At 40.6% G+C, this 20,690-nt stretch overlaps 1 protein-coding gene and 1 pseudogene across 2 annotated transcripts; both read right to left on the reverse strand.

Annotated features, from left to right (window-relative positions):
* Positions 1 to 1,279: 1,279 nt before the first annotated feature.
* LOC111328258 (alpha-N-acetylglucosaminidase-like) lies at positions 1,280 to 11,462 on the reverse strand (annotated as a pseudogene). The gene is made up of 5 exons (XR_015998575.1): positions 11,414 to 11,462; positions 10,762 to 10,980; positions 9,951 to 10,112; positions 8,403 to 8,789; positions 1,280 to 2,235 (listed from the first exon to the last, which is right to left on the reverse strand). The product of XR_015998575.1 is annotated as an alpha-N-acetylglucosaminidase-like (transcript).
* A 1,870-nt stretch (positions 11,463 to 13,332) lies between these two features.
* Positions 13,333 to 20,602, reverse strand: LOC148734392 (uncharacterized). Its single transcript, XM_088753115.1, has 2 exons — positions 20,469 to 20,602; positions 13,333 to 17,088 (listed from the first exon to the last, which is right to left on the reverse strand). Exon 2 carries the CDS (start codon positions 17,066 to 17,068, stop codon positions 13,817 to 13,819), a length of 3,252 nt encoding a protein of 1,083 aa, XP_088609241.1. The 5' UTR covers positions 17,069 to 17,088; positions 20,469 to 20,602; the 3' UTR covers positions 13,333 to 13,816.
* Positions 20,603 to 20,690: the final 88 nt, after the last annotated feature.

The raw sequence follows: 20,690 nt of genomic DNA on the forward strand, positions 1-20,690 counted from the left end.
CTCGCGAGTAATAAGCTTGCGTGTATCTTGGAATCCATTCTCTCCGCGGTCAAAAAAACCCTTTCGAGCCTCCTTAAAACTACCAGAGACTTTGTGTTTTGATAAGATATTAAACGGTAAAGTTTTAAAAGCGTGGAGGGGAGAAGTAAACACAACAAGGGACGTCATCTGCGCATGTCTGAGATTTTCCTTAACTCACGTGCGTACGCTGTTCCGTGAGGCCTAAAATTGTTTTTTTCTTCTAGGAAGCCTCAAAATTGCTCGTTTAGGGCTTTCAAAGTTTGGTGGTTAATTCGGCTCGCTCTCCGGCCCATAGTGAAGAAATGCGACTAAGCTGCCGAAGCTGCCTGCCTTGTCGCATTTCTTTACTATGGACCGGAGAGCAAGCCAAATTAACCGCCGAAAATGCCACAGGAACCCCTTACCATAGAAATCCGAAACTACAGATATTTAAATGGAAAGCCTGTGGTGCAACCAGCATGACATAAAATTCTAACGGCTTTTAATTTTTGCTGATTTTGCAGACCAACCTAGATACTAAAAATCTGGTTCCACAGAAAAAGGAAAAACTTAATTCGACGTCGTAAATATCTATTACATTTTTCCCTGAAAAATGCAGAGGAATTTTGTTGTGGCACCCACTTTGGTTAAAAAGGCGTCTTTTTCAAAAGTCAGTGAAATACGTTTAACCGGTTATTTCTGTAGTAATTCAAGAAGTCATTAACCATCACTTTACATTCCCTGCCCAAAGGAAACAGTTGCATGTGGGAAAAGTGGGCCCTAATTCTCAGGACTGAAATAAAATCAAGTATGTACCCAACAGGGGCATAGCCAGGATATTTCAAAGTGGGGGGGGGGGGGGGGGGGAGTTTACACACTGTGTCAAACATGAAACAGAGGGTAGTCACTAGATCGACCTGTCAACCTCTATGCTGTGTTTTTCTCAAAGTAATGAAAAAAAAGGGCTTACAAAGGGAGAGGCCACATGGGATCTGGATCTAGGGTTTGCAAAAGTTTAATTTGTTTTCCCCAAATAGAGGAAACCCAAAGGAGTCACTCTACTGGTTATGATTCACTAACTGTATGCATAAATGTTACCAGAAGGCAACTCTAATCAGCTATATAAGCTTGTTAGAGTTACCTTCTGGTAACATTTTTCTGTCTTATTGGAAAGGATCATTTCTAAGCTCCTCAACTAATTCAGCTGTCAAATCAGGTCAGGGAAAGAGGATAATATACATCACAGAAAAATTTAAAGCCACAAACACAAACTTCAAAATGAAAGATGTAACCCTGTATGTATTTCAGATTTTACCACTCCACAAAAAAATCATTGTTTGTAAAATAATGTTTTAACGACAACCTTGTTTTTCTCTACAACAAGCACTTTTCTTTAAAAACTTGGAGAAAACCTGTAAAAATCTTTACTGCAACATCACATTTTACCATAATCTACTTTTCACTGGTAGTAATTAAGTTTCTTTAAAAAAAAAGACTTTTAAGTGATGTCTACGAACTTTGTGTATTGCAGTCCTTGACTACATTATTATACTGCACTAAAGACAATCAATATTTTGCATTTCTATGAATTATTCAATTACCTTTTATCTGTCAGTAATGCACTTTAGATGTCCAAAGAACAACATAAAATCTCTTAACTTTTTCAATTTTGTTATGTATTATGCAAAAACCAATACTTCTTGGGCCTGTACTTTCCATGCAACTTCTCTGCAATGGTCAAAGTGTCACCAATAGGAGCATCTGGAAAGGATGTTGTGTCATGTGTCCATTTTGTTTCCTGAGCTAAAACAGCAGCATTAAACTTATCATGGTTAAAGGAAGTTCCATTTGAAATTGCATCAACAAGGTAAGACCCAAATAGTTCCCAGCGTGGTTTATAGTAACTGTTCACCAGTCCACCCCACATCTTATTAGCATAGTCACCAATATTCCCAGGAGGACCCCACAGAGTAACCTGTTTATGAGCATTGTACTCATAATTCTCTTTCCTGAGCATTTGTTGCAAGGGCCTTAGCACTGTTGAGCCAATGTCCAAGCAGGAAGTACTGGTTTGATGATAGAATTGTATCCATGTCTTCAAATAGATTATACAGCTTGGCAGCAGCAGCCTGCACTGCAGATTTTGATTTGGCCTTGTAGCCGGCAATCATGTCATCATAGATGGTGATGGCAATAAGTTGCAGGGACTGTCGTGTTACATCCACTAGGTCATATCTTAAAAGAGTGCAAAGGTCAACTTTGGTTACAGCAGCTGCTGTACTGGTAGCTACTGGTGTTAATGAAAATATATTCTAGAACTGGAGAATAACCCAATGTTAATGCAGGTATTGTTCGGGCCCGGACCCGCAGTGGGAGGATCTCATGCCCCCCAGTGAGACTGGACTTATGACGGGACCTCCCTACTGAGGACATTTTGCTGTGTTACTATTATGGTATCTAAAAATACATGTGGTTTTCGCTTGAAGTTATTTTAGTAGTCTGAACAAGTTATTTTAGTAGTCGGAACAAAACCTTTTAGTAGTCTGAACAGAACATTATGGTCCTTTGAAGCCGGATTTGAGAAACCTTTGGGGAAGCAAAGCACTGAGCAGAAAAGTAAACATCGAGAGAAACGATTACAGTTTTGAATATGGCAGACAACTGTGCATCGTCAGCGGAGGAAATTGTGAGTGAAATGTCTCTTTCCTTAGTCAAAGCTGAGTTACAAAGGAGAGGATTACCGGCAAAAGGAAAGAAACCAGCTCTCATGGCTCGACTTATAGTTGCTATAAAGCAAGAAGAATCTAATCCTCCATCTTTGCAAAACAAAAGTGAGGAATCGACTCATATAGGCTCTAAACAAGCCTTGCCAGCTGACTACGTGCATGCAGCATCAACTAGTCAACCTTCGTCGTCACAGTCTGCCAATCATCAGTTAAGTAATTTTCAGTTGTTAAGAAGGAAAGAAATGATCCTTAAGATGGACATTAATGCTGTGATACAAGTAATACTTGAGACAAGCAAAAGTCCCAGCAACAACATCATAAGAATGGAAAATCGTGTTCAAAAGTTGAATGGTTACATGGAGAGTTGCAGTGAGGTAAGAGAGAAAATTATCGCTCTTATTCCTCATGATGAAGTCGCTGAAGAAGCTCAAAAGTGGATTGACTATCAACGAGTGTTTGATAATGCTTTAGACATAGCTCAAGAGTATATATCTAGACAAGCAATTTCCAAAGCAGACGAACAAACTACTTCAAGTTCAGCAGAGCACAAACAGTCACATTTAAAATTACCAAAACTTGAGTTATCCAAGTTTGATGGAGATGTTTTAAAATTTCAAAATTTTTGGGACCAATTCGAGGTTGCTATTCATGATAATGACAATGTGCCTTCTGTTAAAAAATTCACCTACCTGCATTCAGTACTTGAAGGGATTGCTTATCACACAATCGGGGGATTTGAAGTCACTAGTGCTGATTATCAGCATGCTGTTGATGCTCTGAAACATCGCTTTGGTAGGAAAAGAATAATTATTTCATCTCTAGTCAAGTCAATTATCCAGTTACCAAGGTCAAACGAAGGGGTAGAGTTTTTGCGAGATCTCCATAACACGCTAAAGAATCAGATTAGAGCACTGGAGGCCCTAGGCGAAAGGCCAACGACCCATTCTTGTATCCTCCTTCCAATATTAGAAACCAAACTTCCACCTGAGTTATCCGAGAAATGGGAATTAGAACTAACTGACACAAAGGAAGAGAGTGTTGATCTTGAACTTTTCTTCAAGTTCCTGAATAAACAAGTGATTTCCAAGGAGGCCAGGAAAAGGAATGCTAGTATGATTGGTGAGAATGGTGGGACAGCTAGAGGAAGTGGAGGACGAGACAAGGATGGAGCTGGGGCAAGGAACACCTGGGAGAAAGTGTTTTCAGCAGCTGCTCTACAAGCAAGTGAGACAAATCGGAGAAGTTATGCAGCTTGCCATGTGTGTAAGGAGCAGGGACATGAAACCTTTAAATGACCAGAGCTTGAGCAAAAGTCAGTTGACAAACGCTGGCAGTTAGTAAGGGAGAGCCGGCTATGTTTTAACTGTTTAAAGCCTGCAAATACTTTCCACTTTTCTTCAGTATGCCGCCAACCCAAGTGCAAAGTTGAAGGATGTGGCCGGTGTCATCACAATATACTTCATGGTGACTGGGACCCTACCATGGAAGAAAAGGGACATACAACATTAAGTGGATTCGTGGCTTCGTACAACTCCAAGATGCAACAAACCTTATTACAGACTGGGACAGCCATGCTGATTTCAGACGATTTCCAGAGAGCACCTGTAAGGGTTTTGTTTGACTCAGGAAGCCAGAGGTCTTATATCACTAAGAAGGTTGCCGGATCATTTGCCCTTGATGGACCTTCTGAGGTCCTTAGTGTATCCATGTTAGGGGGAGAAACCAGTCAAACGAAGACAATGAAGAAAGTTAGGTTCTCACTTGCCTCTGTTCAAGAAAACGTTTCAACGCCAGTTAGCATGGAGGCCCTCACCATTGACAAGATCTGCACATCACTAGAACCAGTGGAGATCAGGCTAGAAGATTACCCCCACCTGCGGAACTTGATACTTGCCGACTCGTACCCTCGTGGACCAGTTAACGTCGATATTTTGATAGGAGCAGACTTTTACTTTTCATTTATGAGTGGTAAATGCAAGAAAGGGGAAGCCACTCATGCTCCCACTGCAGTAGAGTCAACACTTGGATGGATTGTAGGAGGACCCATTGAGGGTCTTTCTTCTAAGAACACTCAATCCATGCTGTCTACCGTGTGCATTGATCCAGTTACAGACATTCTTAAGCAGTTTTGGGAGCTGGAATCTATTGGAATTGTAGATAAAGGGAATACACCCATGTCCTTAGAGGAAGAAGAGTCTGTTAGACAGTTCAACGAGGGACTGAAGTTTGATGGTGAGCGTTATGAAGTGCCGCTGTTACGGAAAAGCGATGCTCTGCCATTCAAGTCAAACTACCACCAGGCAGCCAAGAGAATTGAGAGTGTCGAAAGACAGCTGAGAAGAAACCCAGAGGGAGCCAATGCTTAGGATACCATCAACCAATATGTAGATAAGGGATTTGCCGTAGAAGTAAAGGAAGCAGTTGATGATAATGAGAAGGTCAGGTATTTACCTCATCACACAGTCTTTCGAGAGGACAAGAAAACTACAAAATGCCGTGTTGTTTTTGATGCTTCAGCATATGACGAGCATGAAGTATCTCTCAATGACTGTATTCTGTCAGGGCCAGCACTTCAACCTAACCTGGTATCAGTATTACTTTGATTCCGAGCACGTAGGATTGCACTTATGGCTGATGTTGAAAAGATGTTCCTCCAGATCAAGGTTGACGAATGAGACCAGGACGCTCTACGTTATCTTTGGAGGGATCTACAAAGTGCTAAACAACCAAGAGTGTACAAGCTGCAAAGGTTGGCATTTGGTGTTAATTGTAGTCCATTCCTGGCCATTGCCACAGTTCAAAGTCATGCGAAGAAATGCAGTGAAGAGTTCCCTGATGCATCAAGGGAAGTCCTGTCGAACATGTATGTGGATGACTGCCTTAGTGGTGCTGATGATGTTGAAGATACAGTGAAGTTACAGCAGTCCTTAAGTGCGATGATGGAACAAGGTGGATTTAATCTGACAAAGTGGGCCAGTAATTCGAAGAAGGTCCTTAGCCACATTGCAGAGCAAGATCAGGCAGAGTCCAGTACTGTTGATTTCAATGCAAGGGAACCGCTCAAGGCACTGGGAATATGTTGGAATACACTAACTGACTGCTTCCTCTTTGACGTGCCACCAAGTACGCTGGCTGTTCGTGACCCTGAAACGAAGAGAAGTCTGTTGAGCATTGCGTCGAGGGTTTTTGACCCTATGGGACTAATCACACCATTTACAATCAGAGTGAAAATGTTGTTCCAAAAACTATGGCAGAAGGGTTTACAGTGGTACCGGGAGATACAACAAGAGGTGTACCAAGCAGAGTATGAAAGGCTGGAGGAAGACCTTCCTTTACCAAACACTAGTGCTATATTAAAATTGGACCCTTATTTCGACAAGAGAGATCGCTTGCTGCGGGTAGGAGGTAGATTACAGCACTCAGACTTGCCAGAGGGTACCAAACATCCAATAATCTTACCACATGGGCATGCGGTAGTCGAGAAAATCATACAAAGTGTGCACAAGGAGTTACTTCATGCTGGACCTGAGGGCACTCTTTCGCTTCTACGACAAGAGATCTGGCTCACCAAGGGACGTCGTGAAGTTAAAGGAATCCTGGAAAAGTGCCTTGTTTGTCCACGTCAACGAGTTGGTCCATGTTCACAGAAAATGGCGCCATTGCCATCAGAGAGGACGTCATTGTCTCCAGCCTTCACTCACGTTGGTGTAGACTTTGCAGGGCCATTGCTCGTACGAGCGAGTGCCTCCCCAGAAAAGGCTTACATATGCATCTTCACTTGTACCTCCTCCCGCATGACCCATCTAGAGCTTACGAGTGACTTGTCCACTAAAGAGTTCTTTCAGGCATTTCTTCGTATGATCAGCAGACGAGGGTTCTGTAGAACCATCTGGTCTGACAATGCGAAGACGTTCAAATGTGCTGACCGTGAGATCCAACAGTTGTTCACACAAGGGTCATCTGTCAATAAAGGATTGTGGGACAGGATAGACCAGGAAGAGCTCCAGGCCAAATTGACCTCCAAGGGAATCAAGTGGAAGTTCATCGACGAGCGCTTCCCTTGGCATGGCGGCTGATGGGAAAGGCTGGTGCGTTCAGTGAAGGAACCTCTTCGCAAGATCTTAGGCAAAGCGCTGTTGTCCTATCAAGAGTTGGCCACCATCCTTACCAGGATTGAAGCCATTATTAACTCGAGACCGCTCACCACAGTAAGTGACGACATAAGAGATCTAACACCTATAACACCAGCTCATCTTGCTATTGGAAGATCCCTGTTTAGCTTACCGGACTTCGTAGACGAAATTTCAGCAAACAAAAGCACAACGAGGCAGCGATATCTGTACCAGCAGAAGCTTATTAACCATTTCTGGCAACGGTGGCGGGGAGAGTACTTGCATCAGTTATCCGTTAGAAAGAAGTGGGTGAATAAACAACCAGCCCTCAAGATTGGAGATGTAATGCTGATTTCTGAAGACAAGGTGTTGAGAGGAAAGTGGCCAATGGGAAGGGTCGAAAGATTGCTTCCTGGAAAAGGCTTGATTTGTAATGTTGTTTTGAAGACAAAGAAAGGGTTTCTAAGGAGACCTGTACAGAGGCTACATCGTCTGGAAGCAAGCAGTACTCAATTTGGAAGTGGTGAATTTGGTGACAGCGGTGCTTATGGTGGTGAGTCTGTTGCTCGAAAGGTCAAGAAAAGGGCAAAGAAGAAACAAGTTACACGGAAACCAGTGTCAAGTCTCCAAAAGTATTGGAGAGGTGGGGAGGATGTTCGGGCCCGGACCCGCAGTGGGAGGATCTCACGCCCCCAGCGAGACTGGACTTATGACGGGACCACCCTACTGAGGACATTTTGTTGTGTTACTATTATGGTATATAAAAATACATGTGGTTTTCGCTTGAAGTTATTTTAGTAGTCTGAACAAGTTATTTTAGTAGTCAGAACAAAACCTTTTAGTAGTCTGAAAAGAACAGGTATGTCCTAATTACAAAGAAAAGGTATGGCTAGAGTGTCAATTATTCAAGGTGTTAATACCTCCACAATGAACAACAAGAAGATGTCAGAAAAAATGATCAAAATATATCATAACTAAACTACTTCACATCCATCTTATAACAGAAGGATCCCAGTTATGCTACCATAATCAAGTTTCTTGTTTAAAAATCTACTAACGAGACTGGGCAAGAAGAAGAGATTTAATAGTAACCAAATTGGGATTTTGAATGGCTGATGCTGATGACCTTCTAGTTATATGACCTGCTAAATAAGCCACCCAACAAGCATTACTACTTAATTATCCCTTACATACATGTATAAAATGGTGCATAACAATGGGCTGGATCTGTGTACAGTTATCATGCATGACATGTGCAATATGCCTACTGCATGTCACTGCACACCCATGCTTATATAATAAAATATACATACTAGTGAATGGAAGATATGTATAAATGACACAATATCAATCAACTGGTGCTCATTACATGGCTGTGCTCAGACAAAAGTGCTTGTATCAAAGCAAAGAGATTGGATCTGAGTTTTTGGTAAATTTTCAAACTAGGAGGAGCATGCACTCTATAGAATCAAGATTGGAATGCATGCACTGAGAAAAAAGTGCATGTTTCAAGACCAACGATGGTGTTATGCATGTGTTCTATGAAAAGCTAATGCATAATCACCTGAATGGTTCCACTGAATTGAAGGTTTCTTCTGTAAGTATCATTGCATCCCATGCGTTCCACACATCTTCAGGCTTGTGCCACAGGTTGAAGCTCAAGCTAAGTGATGGATGGTTCACAATGACTGAACAAACATGATCTGCATGTCCATCATTGCAACTGTAAACACTTTGTGTCAGCAGCACCCAAGGATTTAGCGAGTAGTTGCTTGAGCCACCATATCTCCTGTTGGAATATTCCTTCACCCAAGAGGGAACATTCACTGCTTCTGATCTCCAACCCATATCATTTACTGCTCATAGACAACATCATTTTGCTCAATTCCTTCTGGCGTTAACCCAGTACCAATCATGGTGGAGCCTTTATGCGTATGAGCACTGACTGGTCCTGGCAAAATGGCAGAATCAAAGAAAAGTTCAGAGCAGATAAGGGGATAGAGGGGAGAACTTTCAGAACAAGTATACTGGGTTTAGATACAATGAATATATGAGGTTCATATATTTTGAACTGCAGTTGTAGATACGTATGATGCACGATCCTCACAGTAGAGAGCACTATTTATGCAATAGCGAAAATCAGACCTGAAAAAAATCAGGCCTGTACGGGATTCGAACCACTGACCTCTGCGATACTAGTGCAGCGCTCTACCAATTGAGATAACAAGCCAACTTGGAGCAGGCCGTTAAGTTGATTCGTAATAATATCTACAACCGCAGTTCAAAATATATAAACTTCATATATTCACTGTATCTGATTTATCATCACGGGTTTATTACGAATCAACTTAACGGCCTGCTCCCAGTTGGCCAATGTTAGCTCAATTGGTAGAGCGCTGCACTAGTATCACAGAGGTCAGTGGTTTGAATCTCGTACAGGCCTGATTTTTTTCGGGTCTGATTTTCGCTATAGCTTAAATAGCTCTATCTACTGCGAGGATCGTGCATCATACGTACCGGTATATTGGTATTGCTGTGATTCACCAGTATCTGATATGATAGCTGCAGCAATTTGTCAGGAACAGTGATCATAAATGAACATAAAACTGTTTCATAATAACTATAACTGTAAAGAAGAAGCATGCGAAGTAAGATTTGCCAAATAATGTTCTCACTTGGGTTTCATCAATAGAAAATAATTATAGTTGTTTCACCCATTATCTTCATAGCTCACCTCATAAATTTTCATATGGTACACCATGATTGAAAGGAAGTTCCTAACTGATTTTATTTCATATACTCTCCCTGGAAACAGAGTTTGTGTAACTGGGTATGACAGTTATTAACTAAAAGTCTTCAACAGGATGGGAGAGATGGATAGGGGGGTTTAAAGAAGCATGTCACATACTTCCAGGTGAATTTTCCTGGGGTACCTTGTCCAAGAGTTATCTCAGTTAAAAGCACCATTAATGCAAATGCCCTACAAAAAGGAAGACAGAACAGGATAGGGTTTTGAAAAGTGTGTCACACAATCCCAACTGAATTTCTCTGTGATACAGGGTTATCCCTTTCATATACCCCATGAATGAAAACATTCCATGTCAATTACTACCTGTAGTGACATTTATGAAGTTGCCATAGAAACCAATATTTCCTCCAAAGTTGTGCAGCATACACCAAATGAATGGCTGTCGATAAAAGGACTCTGTTCTTTGCCAAACGGGACAAACATCTGCATACAAATCTAGGACAATCATTTTAACTTGAGGTACTCCTTCAAGAATAGAGAATGCAGTTAATATTGCAAGCCATAGGTATATAATATCATTTGTTGCTAAGTAGTCAATTATCTCAGTCTTAAATTCACAAATTATGATTTCCATATTCCTATTTATACATTTAAGTTTGTTCAGGTGAAATTAGTATCATTTCTACCCATTGGCCATCTGCAGATGTTTCTTCACTCTCATTCAATCAAAGATTTGGTGATTACTATATCCCAAATGATGAACACTTTTGGCAGGAAAATAACTGTTATCAATCATGACTTATATAACAAGTACATGCAATCATTTGGCAGCTTCCTTTAAAGATTTTACAATAATTTTTTTCCCACAAGACATCTATTCAAGACAAATTTTTATTCCATTTGAAAGCATTGCCTTTCATGTCTTCTCAGAGTAAGTGTAATGTTCATGTCATCTGATGTATACTGTACTTATTTGTGTACGTCGACCTTTTATGTCCAAAAAATCAGCCCAAAAAATCACTCTCAACTTAGAATCAAGTCATACACAAAGACCTGACCCAAGCAATCCAAGAAATTAACATGAAAATTTCCTGAAGTCCATTAGGAAAACATTTTTTCTTGAAGCTTCACTGCTGTTTACGATCACAAACCACTTGCTAGTTAATTAAGTTACCTTGTAACAATGCCTTGAATTGTGCAGGTGGCTTCCAAAATCCTGTGTTCTGGAAAAGCCAGCCTTGCATAAGCCAGGTGGCATTAGGATCTCCAGCAAGCATTCCTTCATAAACTGCTTTGCTGGCACTGGACAGATATGAAGGATCACTTGATCGTGGAGTCATCTCATTGAATGTATAAGCATTGTAGATATGCTGTATGCCCAATTCTGAAATCACTGCATTGATAAAGAATCCACCAATTTTCTCAAATAGGTTATGCCATAAGTACAGTACAAACAAAGCAAACCAGTGGAAAAGAAAAAAAAAATGTTTTCCACCCATCTAGGTTGGCTCATATGAGAAAAAAAAATTGACCCTTCACTTCAGAAAGGCTCTCTACTGAAGACGTTGGGTATGGTTTCATCTTATACAGACCTCCCACCCAGTAAAAAACCTTAAAATAAATTATTCAAACTGATCTCCATTGATATTTTTCTCTCTTCTCATTACCCATCCACTTAATAATGTAATTACATTGTAAGAAGAAAATAATTCATTTCTGGCCACTCTTGGAAGAGGAAGAGTTAAGTGCTAAGCTAACGCAGCTGTGTAGTTAGGCAACTCTGGGTTCTGTATGTAAACTTTTAAGGATTTAGAGAGCACACATACCACTTAAAGTACCAGCAGCAGGAATAGTGGCATTACATGCATGTATCATGCGTGTAAATCTGTCATATTATGCACAATTTACATGCAAATTAAGTACAAGTAAAACAAATATGTGAAAGAGAAAAATTTTGTGCACATGTAATTTACATGTTAGTCCCCCACCATGGAAGCTTTTTATGCTAGTGAAGTCACTGCAATTCCTGCAGGTGGTGATGTAATTTGGCTACTCTAAAGGCCCATTTAAATGGTTTCAACATTTGACCAACATTCATTCAACAAAAGTTGAATGGATGTTGGGCACACGTTGGAAGCAAAGACAAAGTTGTGTGGGGGCCATTCAAACGGTTTTCATCATTGTGCCAACAAATGAACTAACATTTTCGGGAAATTTAATTGTGAGGAACTATGAACTAGAAACTAGACTCTCTCCAGATGCCATAATGACTTTTGCACCCTGATATGAGCATGCGTGTGTTCAATTGTTTCATGACAGAGTGTTCAAATGGCTTCAACACCATTCAACATATTCGAGAACAAAAGAAAAGATGAATCGATGTTGAATGAAAGTTTAAACCGATTTAAACTTGATTCAACATGCTTTCACCACGCTTTCAACATTTTTTTCATTTTCAACAACATTGGATGACCTGTTTAAACACACCGAACATTTGTTTTGACAAAGTGTTGAATGCATGTTGAAGCAAATGTTGAAACTGTTTAGACGGGCCTTAACATCTTCAGGCCACATATAAAATTTACCTTGGATTAGTGCTAATTGGCTCTCAAACACCTGGGCCCAAGAGTGTCTAAATCTTTTCAAAACAAACAACTTTGGGCCTTGACACACAAATTTCCTGTGTAGATACATAACATCACTTGAAGTATTATTTAGTAATACCTACCTCAAAAAGAGGGTCAGAGGGATCCAAGAGATATGTGCAGCAGTATGTACTGTTGAGTTTGCCCTGGTCACAAAGTCTTGAAACATTTGCCTTTGCAACATCCACATGCACGGGTGCAAGCTTTTTCAACTAAATGTGTAGAGTAGGCTCATAATTCTCCTTGGTTTGTTGCAGATCACCTAATGTTAGCTGTAAATAACCCAAGGTATTGGAAATACGTGCGACATCAACACGCTCGGGTCCAAGCTTCCTTATCTGAATATCTCCAGTGCGTTTGCTGTACAGAACCCAAGTTATTGTTAGTATGTGCGACAACATGCTGGGGTCCAGGCTTTTTCAACTGAATGTGTAGAGCACACTCATAATTCTCCTTGGCCTAGCTGTTGCAGGTCATCTAATGTTTGCTGTACAGAACCCATGTAATTGTATTATTAGTATGTGCAACATCAACATGCTCAGGTCCAACCTTTTTCAACAGAATGTGTAGAGCATGCTCATAATTCTCCTTGACTTGTTACAGGTCGCGTTATATTTTCAGCACTGAACCCAAGTTATTATAAGTATGTGCGACATCAACATACTAGGGGCCAAGCTTTTTCAACCAAATGTGTAGAGCAAGCTCATAATTCTCCTTGGCTTGTTACAGGTCACCTAATGTTTTCTGCACTGAACCCAAGTTATTGTAAGTATGTGGGACATCAACATGCTAGGGTCCAAGCTTTTTCAACCAAATGTGTAGAGCATGCTCGTAATTCTCTTTGGCCTGTTGCAGGTCACTAATGTTTGCTGCACAGCATCTAAGTTATTGTAAGTACAGGCGACATCAACACGCTTGGGTCCAAGCTTTTTCAACCAAATGTGTTGAGCATGTTCATAATTCTCCTTGGCTTGTTGCAGGTCACCTAATGTTTGCTGCACAGCATCCAAGTTATTGTAAGTACATGTGACATCAACACGCTTGGGTCCATTAGCTTTTTCAACCGAATGTGTAGAGCATGCTCATAATTCTCCTTGGCCTGTTGCAGGTCACCTATTGTGTGCTGTACAGCACCTAAGTTACTGTAGGTATATACGTGCGACATCAACATGCCTGTGTCCAAGTTTTTTCAACTGAATGTGTAGAGCACACTCATAATTCTCCTTGGCTTAAATTGTTGCAGGTCACCTAGTGTTTGCTGAAAAGAACCTAAGTAATTGTAAGAATATGCGACATCAACATGTTTGGGTCCAAGCTTTTTCAACTGCATATGCAGAGCATGCTCATAATTCTCCTTGGCCTGTTGCAAGTCACCTAATGTGTGCTGTACAGCACCTAAGTTATTGTTGGTATGTGCGACATCAACATGCTCGGTTCCCAGCTTTTTTAAATGAATGTGTAGAGGACGCTCATAATTCTCCTAGGCCTGTTGCAGGTCACCAAATATTTGCTGTGCAGAACCCAAGTTATTGTAAGTAGGTGCAACATCAACATGCTCAGGTCCAAGCTTTTTCAACTGCATGTTTAGAGCACACTCATAATTCTCGTGAAGGCCTGTTGCAGGTCACTTAATGTTTGCTGTACATCACCTAAGTTATGGCAGGTACTTGTGACATCAACATAGTTGGGTCTACGCTTTTTTAACCAAATGTGTAGATCATGCTCAAAATTCTCCTTGGCCTGTTGCAGGTCACCTAATGTTTGCTGTAAATAACCCAAGTGATGGTAAGTATCTATGAAATGAACATGCTCGGGTCCAAGCCTTTTCAACTGAATGTGTAGAGCATGCTCATAATTCTTGTTGGCCTGTTGCAGGTCACCTAATGTTTGCTGTACAGTTCCTAAGTTACTGTAGGTACACGCAACATCAACATGCTCGGGTCCAAGCTTTTTCAACAGTATGTGTAGAGCATGCTCATGATTCTCCTTGGCCTGTTGCAGGTCACCTAATCTTTGCTGTACAGAACCCAAGTAATTGTAAGCAAGTGCGACATGGACATGCTCAGGTCCAAGCAATTCCAACAGAACATGTAGAGCATGCTCATAATTCTCTTTTGCCTGTTTCAGGTCACCTAATCTTTCTAGTACAGAACCCAAGTTATTGTAAGTTTCTACCAAATCAAGATGCTGGAATCCAAACTCTTTCAACAGAGCGTGTAGCCCACGCTCAGGATACTCCTTGGCCTGTTGCAGGTCACCTAATGTTTCCTGTAAAGAACCCAAGTTATTGTAAGTATGTGCCACATCAATATGCTCCAGTCCCATGTTTTTCAACCAAATGTGTACAGCATGCTGATAACTCTCCTTGGCCTCTTGCAGGTTGCTTAATTCGTCCTGTACAGCACCTAACTTTTTGTAACTACGCGCAACATCAACATGGTTGGGTCCAAGCTTTTTCAACCGAATAAGTACAACATATTCATATTTCTCCTTGGCCTGTTGCAGGTTGCCCAATTTGTGGTGTACAGAACCCAAGATATTGTAAGTAGAAGTAACATCAATATGCTCAGGTCCAAGCTTTTCCACCAGAACATGTAGAACATTCTCATAGATCTCCTTGTCCTGTTGCAGGTCATCAACTGTTTTGCTATTGCCAGTACCAAAGTCTTCCACTTGTTCCAACAAAATGTGGATAGCATGTTTAAAATTCTCCTCGGCCTTTTGCAAGTTACCGATCTGGTATTGCAAAATGCCTAAAATGCCAAAAACAGTTAATCTATTTTCTTCGCTCCCGTCACTCATCTCATCCAGTTTCAAGAGAATGTCAAAATACAACTTAGCATCGGAGAGTTCGCATTGATTCTCGCAAATTTGACCTGAGTGTTCCAAATGAAATAGCTCATCTGATGCTTTTTCTCCAAGAACTTGCAATTTATCTTGAGTGTCCAAAACGTTGTCGATTTTTGTGACCAAAGCTTCCAAGTGTGGAATGAGATTTTCACTCACTGCACAATTATACCAGCTTCCTGAAAGCTTAATGTCTATGTATTGGTTGTATGCTGTTACAGCACCATGAAGAGCTTGGGCGAAATCAGGATGGTCCTGACTCTCGCAAATTACAGATTTAATAACTTCATGAGTGACTTGATGCACACCGATAAAAAAGCCATTTTCTCTTTTTTCGAGCAACAGCAGTGAGTAGCCCTGGATCTGAACAGCAAGTTCTTCTCTCTCCACTTGCTTATCGATATTCAATACATAATTTATGATGATATCGAGAGGCAATGCTTGGTGAGCACAGAGGGATAGGAAAGTAAAGGCATTCTTCATAATACTGCCACTGTCAATCGCTTTCTCGACGGCCAGCTTCGTTGCTGCAGTCGTGGACTTGCCGTAGCTTGGATTTGTCTTTGTCAGTTCCTTTTCAGTGAGGGCTCGCATTCCTCTTTCTAGCTTGTCTAGATACTCCTTCCAGCCAAAGTCACAGGCCACCTTACTCTCACGGATCTTCTTCACATAAGTGCCTGCGCTGGCAAGAGCAAGGGGTTGGTAATCTAACGCCTTCGCAACTTTATCTTCCATTTCTGAGTCCTCCAAGCCGGAGACATTTATTAGAAAACACTTTGCATCGAATGGCTCCATTCCTTTCATTATGGAGACATGCGAAATAAATGAGCTAGTAGAAGGGATAGACGAGGTATCCTGTGTTGTGATGAGTAACTGCCCTTTATTCCACTGTTCATTCCCTGATTGAGGTAGAAAGGTGTGTATGTCAGAAACACTTGTCACATTGTCAACCACCATGAGCCAGGATGTATAAAGGTGCATTTTTGTTGCAATCAAATCTCTAAGATTCTTGATCTTTTCAACAATCTTCGTATCTTGGGAACTACGAGTGTCTGTAGTGTCATACTCTGGACACTTGACCTGACGCGCCAATGAAACGTATGATTCCAATAGTGTTTGTGAATTTTCGGCATTCAAAGTCATCACAAACGAGGGGGCGCTTTCTTTGTTGTAAAACTTCTTAGCGACCAGACCAGCCAGCTGAGATTTGCCACTTCCAGGATTACCAGTAATGTACAGCAAGCTTAAACTGTTTTCGTTCGCTTCTCTCAGTTCATCCAACTGCTTCGTTATTTGAGCAACCTCGCCATTGCGTGGCGCAATTTCGTGTGATGGTTTGGGTGGAAGAATACAAAATGATGGAGCTTCGTTTTTCAATTGAGCTTCAAGGATATGGCATTGATTTTCTGATGTTTCTAGTTTGTTTTGAGTTTCTTGAAGTTCTTGGAGGAGATGCTGAACTTTTTCCGTAAGACTTTTAACCTCATCAGTCTGGAAACTCTTCTTTTCACAAATGGCTCGAATCTGTGAAGTTTGCAAACCAAGTTGCTTAAATGCAATCTCAATTCTGCGAACAGCAAGCCTGAACCGTAGATCGGACAACTCACCCTGCGGCATGTGAGCAAATTCTTCATTACGAATCTCTCTGAGATCATCTACATTCGAGCGAATTGCTGCACTAAGTCGGGAGCCAATAGAATCAGAGTAAAGAATTGCAAAAAAGAGTGTTGCACAATCCCACTTTTCCCTATTACCGCTGATAATGTTTGCCATTTGTCTGGCATTTTTTGACTGGCTCTTTTTGGACTCGTTTTTGTAGAAAGCCTGTCCATTTTGGGGTGTATCATTCCACTCTGCCAGAGTTAGTCGGTAATGACTGTCCCATTCTTGTTTAAAAATGGATCTTAGTTCCTGAGGCAGGATGTTAGTGACCATGTGACACATCCTGAAATAGTTTAGCTGTTCTCTGGTGTAGACATGAGATGTCATTTTTTACATTGATTTGGCAGCTGTGAAAACAAGCATAACTATTAAAAAAAATTGTCTCCTATTTTGTTGGATTACCTTTATTAGCTAAGGCATGAAAAATTTCAAAATTCAGTAACTTGAGATACAGTAACTGCATTTCCTTTTAAAATAGAGCCTTCACCCCACCACACCACCCCTGAAGGCAAGAATTGTGTAAACGGCCCTCTGAAAAGCCCACCAATATTTGAATCACCGATATTCAATAGACAAGTTTTTGAGAAGGTTGACTTTTTCCACCCCTGCGCTGACACTCCCTCTTTCTCTGCACCAGCCCTCACCCCTAAAAATAAAGGAAGAAGTCACTAAAATTGTCCCTCCCGCTTCCTGTACATTTATTTATCTATTTATTTTTTGCGTTACTATGCGAATTGACAGGTCGGTTTGTTGTTATGGGTCAGGGGCGAGTGTTTTCTAACAGCGAGTCGAGTTGAGTTTTGGAGTATCGCGAGCGAATAAAGTGATTAAAATATACAAATATTGAACCAGCCGAGTACAATTGTCGTTCGTCAACGACAGAAATAATGAACCTACAGGAACAGTCACAGGCGGGACTCAAATGTATACTCCAAAATCAGGTTTCCGTTTTTTTCCGAACTGTTCTCGTTCAGGTTCGATCCTCGTGACTTACTATTGACCAGATACAAAAGTCAGGATTTAAGATGTGGACAAAGATAGTAAGAATCCAGTACAGCCTGATTTTTTTCAGGTCTGATTTTCACTATTGCATAAATAGCACTCTCTACTGCGAGGATTGTGCATCATACGTATCTAATACCACAGTTCAAAATATATGAACTTCATATATTCATTGCATCTGATTTATCATCACGGGTTTATTATGAATCAACTTGACGGCTTACTCCCAGTTGGCTTGTTAGCTCAATTGGTAGAGCACTGCACTAGTATCGCAGAGGTCAGTGGTTCGAATCCCATACAGGCCTGATTTTTTTTCAGGACTGGTCTGATTTTCGCTATTGCATAAATAGCGCTCTCTAATGCGAGGATCGTGCATCATACGTATCTAATGCCGCAGTTCAACTGAAATATATGAACTTCATATATTCATTGTAACCAAAGATAGTAAATCAAAATGTCGAGCGCATTTACCGAAAAATCATTTATTCAGTTCCAGTCCTTATTTGGAAACCTGATTTTGGAGTAACGATCATTGTCATAGATCCTACGTCGTTCTTGTCTCGCCCTAATCTCATGCCATACACATTACTTATAGCTTGCTCCATAAAGAGCGATAAAAAACAGGATAACGGCAACAACTCTTACTACATTCAGGTTTACTAAAATTTTCCCTGATTGCTTAAATCAAGGTGAAGACGACAATCGACCAATGCAAATTACAGCAAATATTTTAACAATCAATATAAAGGGTAAAAAAAACTGACACCGCACGGCCTCAGACCCTCAAGGTGGTCTGCCTCTCCAATAGAACAGCCCCAAGACGATCATTTTCTCTTCATGATCGGTTGGAAAATTGCGTTCAAGGCAAACGTTATATGCATGTTTTAATCATGTATGTATCTACAAACTGGCTCCTTGCTTAAATGAGTGTCAGACTTCAATGATTTCAAGAAAAATCCCGAACTACTGATTCTTTAATGGACTTTGATATGGTTCTGGTTTGAAAGCTTTCATGAAAACTGTTTCACTCATAGCTGGAATGAATCAAAACTTTTAATTATCACTAAAATTAAACACTATTTTCATTTTCCTTCTAAAAAGGGGTTTACCCCTGTCTCAAGTGACTGATTCAATCAACTCGACCATTAGTAGGTTTCCAAAGACATGATTCGTCAGTCGAAATTTTTACAATTGATCAGCTTCGACCGAAAGACCTTTTCTCCATCAAAGTTAAAGAACGACGCTGTTAATGATGCTCCATTAAACTAAGAATTTAATCTAATTTTGTTATGAAGGCTTTCGTGAGAACTGTTTCACTCAAAGCTGGAATGAAGTATAAAATCTTGTATACCACTGAAATCATACATGTAATTAAATGCTATTTTCATTTTTCTTCTGAAAGGGGGTTTACCCCTGTCTCAAGTGGCTGATCTCAGTCAACTCTAACAATAGTTGGCTTCCAAAAACATGCTGCGTCTTCGAAGTTTCTCTTTGATTCTAGAATGAATTATAATTGATCAGCTTGGATGAAGACAATATTTCTCCAGCATAGTTTTGGAACGGCACTAATTAATGATGCCCCATTAGTCAAAGAATTCAATTCTGATTGCATCTTAAACGAAGGACAATGTCTTGTGTTGCTTTGATAACAAACGAGAATCGCTAAGTATGCACGCTATTAGCTAGAAATACTTTTGCATAACGTCACGGCCATTAGGTTATTCTGTTACTTATTTGAACGAACTGCTGATCTCTCTTTGCCCCCTTCAATAAGTGAATTCCATAGATTTCTATAACTGTTAACACAATTAGTACAACACTATCAAACATCACGCTTGCTGGAGCCGCCAATTAATGGAACATGCGCCGTCAGCTATCTTGGTGATTTGAGGGCTGATTTAAAACTCTGAGTCATATTTGAAACGATCCGAAATGCAGCTCAAAACTTATTTATCACTGACATATATTTAGTTGAACATTGTTTTATTTTTTTTCTCCTGAAAGGGTTTTCACCCAAGTCTCAAGTGACTGATCTGACTCAATCAACTCTAACAATAGTTGGTGCAGGTGACAAACTTATCAAACCATCAGAGATTTCTTCAATCTTTAATGTACTTGATGAGAACATTCTGAAGAGTGGATCGCTGACATTTAATTAAACACTTTTTTCATTTTCCTTCTGAAAGGGTTTTTACCCGCCTGACCCAAGTAAACCGAGTTGGTTTCCAAATGATCCTGCGTCAGACGAAATTCCGCTTTGATTCTAGAATGGATTACTGTGGATCAGCTTAGAGACTGAGAGGACTTTTCTCCTTCACAGTCCAGAGACGAAGCTGATAAATCAAGTCATATTAAACTAAGAAATTAGAAACTGTTGCTCATTATGAACGAAGAGGTACTATTTTCACTGTGTTACGTGTGTCATCATCATCGATGGAATAAGGAAAAAATTATCAGCAGTAATATCGCACGATGTAGTGTTGTAGAATATATTTGGGCTCTTTTCTTAACGGGCTAACTTCGAATGAACTTCGCAGTTTTCCGCTAACATTCTCATCGTCTTGGAAATTTCCACTCGGTTACCGAGATTATCGGAAGCGAGCAAGAGTGGTGCAATACAGCTCAACGTTTAGTCCAAGTCAACACCCTGACTTCTGGTTCCAGTCCGCATCACGCGAATAGACACAACATGTTTTTTCACTCTTTCTACGGAATATGCACTTACCGTTTCAAATCTTTCCTTTCAGAAATCCAGATTTTACGCAGGGATAAATTCAACGTGAGGCAAAAACTGCTCGCAGTGAGTTTCACTTTCGATATTGACCGAGAACTTTGATGGCGTGTGGAAATTGGGACGAGACCAGGTGCAACCAGCGTCACATGGAACTCTGGGGGCTTTAATTTTTCCTGATTTGCAGACCAACCTGAATGCTCAAAGACAGGTTAC

The sequence above is a fragment of the Stylophora pistillata genome, chromosome 3 (assembly GCF_964205215.1).
Source record: "Stylophora pistillata chromosome 3, jaStyPist1.2, whole genome shotgun sequence".
NCBI lineage: Eukaryota > Metazoa > Cnidaria > Anthozoa > Scleractinia > Pocilloporidae > Stylophora > Stylophora pistillata.

What these genes read in the sequence shown, in the direction of transcription:
- LOC148734392 (XM_088753115.1), bottom strand. Translation starts at nt 17,068, where the DNA reads ATGACATCTCATGTCTACACCAGAGAACAGCTAAACTATTTCAGGATG.